Source organism: Limulus polyphemus, unplaced genomic scaffold (assembly GCF_000517525.1).
Source record: "Limulus polyphemus unplaced genomic scaffold, Limulus_polyphemus-2.1.2 Scaffold6351, whole genome shotgun sequence".
Classification (NCBI taxonomy): Eukaryota; Metazoa; Arthropoda; class Merostomata; order Xiphosura; family Limulidae; genus Limulus; species Limulus polyphemus.
In genome coordinates this window covers 21362-30104 of record NW_013671961.1, presented here as the reverse complement: position 1 = coordinate 30104, position 8743 = coordinate 21362, and the positions used below count along the sequence as shown (strand labels likewise).

Here is an 8743-nt window from a genome sequence, read left to right as displayed (position 1 = left end):
CCTTAAAATGTCCGTATAATGCTGAGTCTAGGAATATTCAATGTTTGTATTTTTTCTTAACCATGAATCAATGTAGTGTTACCCTTAAAATGTCCGTATAATGCTGAGTCTAGGAATATTCAATGTTTGTATTTTTTCTTAACCATGAATCAATGTAGTGTTACCCTTAAAATGTCCGTATAATGCTGTGTCCTATATTGTGCAATACTGGAATTTTTGTATAAAAATTTATTCTTTTCGTTTCTGAATTACACGTGATATTTGTTCGAAATATTTATATAAAAGACGCAATCAATAAATTAACTCTTATGGGATTATTGAATTATGCATACATTGCTGTTCAGATGTTAAATTTAAAATGTTAACGTGACTAATATGATGGTAATACATTGTCAAAGCAAATAAAATGTGACTTTTTAAATTTAAAGCTATGTAGAACATGTGGCGCCACCTATAATCGATAATTCACCTTTCCAATATTATTTTATTTTGACAGGTATATAAACGTGTTGAATAATATGTATGTAGACTCGATAAAAGCACGTTGTCTTTATTTGTTGTTGTTGTTATTTGAGACTACATCGTCATCGAAATCTCTTTTTATATAGGTTCAACTCTTTTCAATAAAGTCATTTTGTTTCTTAACGCCACCTGGTCACCGAAACTATTTTTCTTCATAAAGGTTCATTTTTTCTCAATATCTACATTTTGTTCTTTGACGCCACATTACGTGTTTCTCAGTTTTATTGTTTCTTTAGCATTTCAAGTTTTGTAGCAATAAGCGTATCCAGCTTTAAATTACGATACTTCTTTGATATCTCATGCCCCACTAACTCCCCAACAGAAGATCTAACAAAGTTCAGTTTTGGTTTGTATTTATAATATAATAATCCCTGTAGACTCCCACTGGAGAATGGGGCCCCAACAACACCTCGCCGACGGAAGTTGTTGTTGTAGTAATTTTTTAGCAGGTTGGTTTTTACGAGGTGGAGTTGCTAGCCCCGCGCCCACCCTTCCTCCTTTCTCATCCTGGACCAGGCATCCCTGCCTGGGAACGAACCCGGTACCTTTGGATTAGAAATCCAACGCGCTATCCACTGCGTTATAGGGGCACTTGTTTTGTATTTGGTATCTACTAATTATTTTTTTAAAGCTTGAGTAAAGTTAGGCCTTTAAAATCATTTGATCGTTGACGCTATCTTATGGTCTAGACATGTTTTTATTATTAGTTTCATTTTTCGCAATGTTTGTGGTTATGTATGTTTTAAAAATGTCTTGCATGTTGATATATTTAAATGAATACCCAGAAAATGGCCTATTTGGATATTTTAGACTGTGACTCCCTAGTGGTGATTTTATAAACTGCATAAGCATTTTTATGAAATATTTCATTAACAAACAGTTTATTCCGTACGACTGTTCTATTACATAGTTACTAAATAGTTGAATCCATTACAAATATTACAGTATTTCATTGTTACATCACCTTTATTGTTCTGTAACGAATATTTTGAAGGACTGTTAGTTGAGTGTTCTTTTAAACACGTGTTCAGTAAAACAGAATACGTAGCGAAGAAGATTCTAGTGTTTTTTATTGTACAACTGTCTGTACCACCGAAAATGACTGAAGATAGTATAAACTGTTGTCTGTCTATTTTATGGTGAAGGTGAGACGTGATCTGGTGATTATTATGCCAGATTGCAAATAAAGGGGTCCAGGGCTCGAGACGAGGTACTGTTGATCACTCTTCTCTTTCATTCGTTGTAAAAGTTACAGGAAGTTATCATCTTGTTTTTTAAACTAACATATAAGTAGCTTCATTCGTTTTGAGCTACTGAGCAGAGAGATGACAGCTAGCAGCACCTACTGCCACAAAAGAATTGTCAGCTCTTTAAACTGAGTAGCGGAATTGACTATCACCTTTACTACACATCCAAAGCTGAAGCAATGCATCAAACCCTGAATTCTTCGATTCTCAGCCAGAAACACTAACGATTAAGCCACGTTCAACTTGTTTAGAAAGACTGATAGACAATATTATCAGTTAGCTTTAAGGAGACAAGACACACGCGTGTTCAGAACACAAAAATTAAATCTTACAAAACATTTCTGTATTTGTTTAATCTAGTATGGATTATCTAATTAAACATTATATAAACTACAAAGTGATAGAGACAGTTGTGATTTGATGGCTAGTAGGTACACGGAACGTGAATTTGGGATCGTAAGTGCTTTATGAAAGAGATCAGACAAGAGTAACCCAAGAGTTGGTGGTGGGTGCTGTTATCCATTACCTTACTCCTAGTCTACTGATTCCATATTAGGGACGGCTATAAGCAGCTAACCCTTGTGTAGTTTGGCGCGAAATTCTGAAGCAAGCAAACACACAAAAAGGATATTTATATGATTGTTATTGTGTTGGAATTTAACGCAAATTCTTCCATTATTTCTATTTATTTTTTCAACAAGCATTCAAAGCCAAGTGAAGAGAGAATAAACTATTGTAAATACAATCCAACAGGTGAGTATTAACTTAATGTAATGTGTGTATAATGTATATATATACTAGTTGACGTACCCATTCAGCGCACGGAAAAAACATTTGAACCTTTGGGGTCTCATAGGTAGATCATATCCAAACGCTGACCTCATGGCCATTCTTCTGTGTCCATAAAGATACTTGCTAGGTTTCATGACAATCAATGCAGTGGTTCGTCAGTTACAAGTGAACACACACGGTCCTTTTTCAAATAATGGTTCAGAATATGTTGGTTTTGAAATGAGTTAGCAAATGTATACATTGTTCTTACGAACAACTTAATATTTTATAACTAATAAATAAAATTCTTTTTCATTCTAGTGCATCCGAACTGACTTGTTACGGTGGTCACCTGAAGGTTCTTGACACCAAAAGTCCAGAAACAGACATAAATCACCAGCAAACACGTGGCCTCAGCCAGCTTGTCTCGGCCATTAAGCACACTAACGGAATATTACCCAGCTTGTACAACATTCATGAACAGCGTGTGCCTGACTTTGGCTATTTCTGTGGCCAAAGGGCAGTTGGTCGAGGTGTCAATTATTTCTCAAGTGGAAATAACGTCACGCTTCTGATTTTCATGTCACGTAAGACATCCTGGCGATCTCAATCATTTAGTGTTTTCCTCACGTATAGGTTTATAACCAGGAAGGTACATGTTGGAGTTCCAAAAGATGACACTAAGATTAATGTGGGAATCGTCAACTCTTTTTGTAATGTAGAATACCGCGACTGTGTGAACCAAGTGTGCGTTATTAGATCTCCAAATTTTCCTGGCACATTTTTACCAAATTTTACGTGTCAGTATCTAATAAAACAAGAACTGGTTCCAAAGGGTTTTCATGCACAGGTATTATTAAAGCAAACTAATGAATACAAGATATCCATCGATAATGGACACTCTGGACCTGGAGCGATTCCAAGTGTTTCACTGACCACGGACTGTCCACGAGACGTGGTGCGTATATTCAATGGTCCGACACCGGATGCAGTATTGTTGACTGAGTTCTGTGGAACAGGTCCTCTTCCTGTAGTCAGGTCCAGTCAGTCCAACGTTTTGGTCCAGTTAGTTAGTGCACCGTACCAGCAGTTACATGACTCCAGACTAGAGATCGAAGCGGAAGTTAGATTTGTCAAGGATCCCTTCTGGCGGATTTCGGGGAACAGTTGTGAATTTCTAATCGATGATTCGCGTGACAGTGTGGGGATTATCGAAAATCCCGGACACACTGTGCCGCCACACACTACCTGTACCTATAGCTTGAGAGGCAGAAATCCATCTGACCGTGTGTGGTTGTATTTTACTTCTTATATTGTGGAGGACAAGCATCCATGGTCACTCAAAGAATTCTGTGACACTGGTCGATTCGAGATTCTAGGGTTAGCTGCTCCACATCATCCGGTATTTCTAGGAAATGAATCTTCATTGGAAAACCTAACTTACTGTGAGAAAAGTTCACCACGACTTTGTGCACGGGCAGGAGAAACCCCTAATCTCACCCCTTTCCGTCCATGTCGTTTTCCAAAAGAGTCATACTTTTCTAAAGGACCAGAACTAATACTTCGGTTACATTACCCAAGATTATCGGAAATTTCGACTCTTCAGCCCATTTTCAAAGCACGCTACGAAATCGTAGACACTAGTCAACCCGGAGAGGCTGCCCATTTGCCCGGGGAGGCTGCCCATTTCTCCCTCTGTGATCGATTTTTATATAGTAGAAGTGGCACGATCTTCTCCCCCCGGAATGTTTTGTATTATGGACGAGGAGGCAGTAGCGAAATTTCATGTCGTTATAATCTCCAAGGAAAAGACTCGTCCAGAGTAAAAATTGCCTTTCAAAGTTTACATCTCTTATCATCACTGTGTAAAAATGTCGTTGATAAAGCATCTCATGAAAGAACTTGTGAAATTACACAGGGACATAAAGAACCCATTTCTTTTATACAGGTTGTTGAAAACTGGCAGGGAGTCGAAATACTGACGGCCTGTTTTTGTAACATAAGTTTTATATCATTCAAACGTAGGCCGATTGAACTGACGTCTCTCAGTAATAACGTTTCTCTGATCTTTACCGTAAAACGCATGACTTCGTTACAAGATTATCGCCATTTTAATTTTGAAGCCAGTTACGAATTTTTCTCTTTTCCCATTTGTGACAAAGCTGTTGTAGAAAAGAATGGTTCTTCCTGGCAACTTACTCTATCTGTGTACGAAGCCATGTTACACGAGCATGGACAGTTTCGTTGTAAATGGTCGCTCAGAGGGGTTGCTAGTAAAAACCTGTACATAGCGTTTCGTGGAACAAACGGGACAGAAAACTGTGCGGCTAATAATAATATAGCGAAAGTATATTCGGGAAGAAATGAGGCTGCCTTTGCTGTAGTTTGCCTTAATGACGATGCTACAAAACCAGAAATGGTGGTACCATTTTGGTACGCCATGGAAACGTCAAGCTTTTATCCACCTAGCCCCGGGTTACCATGGCTGTCGGATCACGTCATTCTTGAAACGCTTATCAAAGCTGCTCAAACGGTGCGTGTCTATTGGGGCGAGGTTACCAGCCCCTTACTCAAAAGAAACATTGGTCATTCCTTACGGAAAATTAATTGCCTCACCAGATGCCCAGAAATTAACGCCTGTATCAGCCCCGACCTCTGGTGTGATGGAAAGAAACACTGCCCTTCGGGATACGATGAGGCAGTGGCACACTGTCAACGCTTTCCCGTGTTGTATATCACCGCCGGAGTCGGAGCTACGGTCTTACTCTTGGTGCTGGTTGTTGTGACGATAATTGTTACCCGGAGAAAACGCGGCCGTCGTGGTAAGCAGCCTATACAGATACCAACGGTTGATCTGTTTGAAATGAATGGCAACAGGAGAACTGCAGAAGATCGTTTTTTAAAGTATTAATCCACGGTAATATGTCCACAAGCTGTGATATACACTATACTACATTTCATTAAACTTACGAAAGAGAACTGTTACAACATTATCGTGTTACACAACTAACAACGTGTTTCTACACGACTCCGCATCCTGACGCTCTAGTTGTACTGGTATTACATCTTACGTTATAGAACTAACAGAGACACGCGAAATAAAGTTAAAAAAAAAGTACCAAGAATGAAATCTACGTGATTACTCATTTCTTAACAGAATTTGTATCCATTTTCTTTAAAGTTCTTCACATTTGCTGTACTGAGTAAAATAATTTCTATTTTAACTGTTTAGTACACAAATAAAAGCTGATTGCTGGTTAGTGTAGTGTTTTATTAGTGAAGGGTGAAAGACAGCCAGTTGTTCTTTAACAGGTTTTTTTATAATATTGGTTCCTTCCAAGATATTAGAAATATCTGTATCAACGATTCTCGGAACTTCAAAAAAAAATACAAGATTATAATTTCTTACTTGCAATTGGTCTTGAGAAACAAAAAAGACGCTTCAGGCAATCGGAATACACAAGCATGAACTGGAAATACTGAATATAATCCGATATATAAAACAATTACGTGACTTTCTGAACTATAGATGGGAACGATGTTTCTTAGATTGTCATCACAGACTGAAACGTCGTCTATTCCAGTCAGATGAACTCCATGAAAACTTCAATTCCAGTATAGTCTGTATTACCTAAAACTTATTAAAACTTCAGTTTAACGTGTTAAAAGCTTACACTCGTTTTTAATACATTACAACGTCCTGTAAGGCTTAATAAAACTAACTCTACATATTAGAGTATTTAAGGTTCATGAAAAGATGTTCATTTTGAATTGTGGAAAAATCTCTTTAACACTGGTAGAATGGTAAAAGTAAAATCATGTTACTACAACAATGTTACTGCAACAACAGTTGTAGTTCTTATTGGTAAAAGTAAAATCATGTTACTACAACAACACTGGTAGTTCTTAATGGTAAAAGTAAAATCATGTTACTACAACAACACTGGTAGTTATTAATGGTAAAATTAAAACCATGTTACTACAACAACACTGGTAGTTCTTAATTGTAAAAGTAAAATCATGTTACTACAACAAACCATTAAGAACTACCAGTGACTTTTACCATTAAGAACTACCAGTGTTGTTGTAGTAACATGATTTTACTTTTAACTACCAGTGTTGATGTAGTAACATGATTTTAATAATGGTAAAAGTAAAATCATGTTACTACAACAACACTGGTAGCTCTTAATTGTAAAAGTAAAATCATGTTACTACAACAACACTGGTAGTTATTAATGGTAAAAGTAAAATCATGTTACTACATCAACACTGGTAGCTCTTAATGGTAAAAGTAAAATCATGTTACTACAACAACACTTGTAGTTCTTAATGGTAAAAGTAAAATCATGTTACCACAACAACACTGGTAGTTCTTAATGGTAAAAGTAAAAGCATGTTACTACAGCAACACTGGTAGCTCTTAATGGTAAAAGTAAAATCATGTTACTACAGCAACACTGGTAGTTCTTAATGGTAAAAGTAAAATCATGTTACTACAACAACACTGGTAGTTCCTAATTGTAAAAGTAAAATCATGTTACTACAACAACACTGGTAGCTCTTAATGGTAAAAGTAAACCATGCTACTACATCAACACTGGTAGCTCTTAATTGTAAAAGTAAAATCATGTTACTAAAACAACACTGGTAGTTATTAATGGTAAAAGTAAAACCATGTTACTACAGCAACACTGGTAGTTCTTAATGGTAAAAGTAAAATCATGTTACTACAATAAAATAATGACCTACCTGTGAATGGATAACTAAATAATGATTAACCCTTGAATTACTGTTTAACCCTTGAATTACTGTTTAACCCTTGAACTAACTGTTTAACCCTTGAATTAACTCTTCAACCCCTGAATTAACTCTTCAACCCTTGAATTACTGATTAACCCTTGAATTGCTGATTAACCCTTGAATTACTGTTTAACCCTTGAACTAACTGTTTAACCCTTGAATTAACTCTTCAACCCCTGAATTACTGTTTAACGCTTGAACTAACTCAGTAACACTTGAATTGACTGTTTAAGCCTTGAATTATCTATCTCAACCGCTTTGTATCCACGTTTTTCTAAGCTAATTATGCACCAAATTGCTAGTGGGTCAAGAATTTTTTTTATTAGAATACATGAGTTAAACAAGAAAAAATAAACACAATTCCCCGCAATATTGCAGTTTGTCCCCCTAATTTGGTCAGTTATTTAAAAGAAAAACAGAAATACGTAAATTAATTCCATTAATTGCTGTTTGAAATTCTTTATATACCTTATATAAAACTGGCTTAATCCAACTTTTCTTTGCCAGTTTTTTTATATTTAATCTTCTAACCGGAGATAATATAACATAAAACTAGTCAATACGGTGCAGTAAGTGAACCCCACTGGTAGTGGGTGGTAAATAAGCAAGGTGGTAATTTGGGAGTTAAAACGCTACACAAAATTTGCATGAATTTACCATGTGAGCTAAGTGTTGTAAACAATGGAAACAATGACTTAAGATGTTGCAAACAGTAAAAAAATACTGATTTTAAATGTGAGCTAAGATGTTGCAAATAACAGGAAACAATGACTTAAAATGTGAGCTAAGTGTTGCAAACAATGGAAAATAATGACTTAAAATGTGACCTAAAATGTTACAAACAATAAAAAAGTACTGATATAAAATGTGAGGTAAGATGTTGCAAATAATAGGAAACAATGACTTAAAATGTGCGCTAAGTGTTGCAAACAATGGAAAAATAATGACTTAAAATGTGAGCTAAGTGTTGCAAACAACGAAAACAATGACTTAAAATGTGAGCTAAGTGTTGCAAACAACAGAAAATGTTGACTTAAAAGTAGTACCAATGCTGTCAGTGTTTAAAGTACATGTTTATGTAGTTGTTGCAGGTCTCCGTTTCCAACCGTTTTATTACATTAGCCAAAAGTATATACTGAAATAAAAAACTTGTGACTTAAGTAAATATATCGGTTTCTTTTCAAGATTTAATCAGAGCCTGAATCGTTTTATTTTTTTCATGTGGATATATCCAGATTTGTTAACCCTGAGTCCAGTTTCCAGCAGCGACATGGAGGTCTTTAAAGAACTGAGAAAAAAAATACACAAAGCTTTTCGCATTCTGAAAGAAAATTCAATTAATTAAGCAAAAGCATATTTGTACGTGGTGCAAACAGTCCACATGGTCAAATCAAATAATA

The 8743-nt window shown here is 36.0% G+C and overlaps 1 protein-coding gene across 1 annotated transcript in view; it reads left to right on the top strand.

Annotated features, from left to right (window-relative positions):
* Nucleotides 1-5791, top strand: part of LOC106473632 — a 20466-nt gene extending 14675 nt beyond the window's left edge. Inside the window, exon 3 of the mRNA XM_022402036.1 lies at nucleotides 2862-5791. Within this exon, the coding sequence (XP_022257744.1) occupies nucleotides 2862-5451 (2590 nt within the window). The 3' untranslated portion in view covers nucleotides 5452-5791. The remainder of the gene's footprint in view (nucleotides 1-2861) is intronic.
* The last annotated feature ends 2952 nt before the right edge of the window (nucleotides 5792-8743 follow it).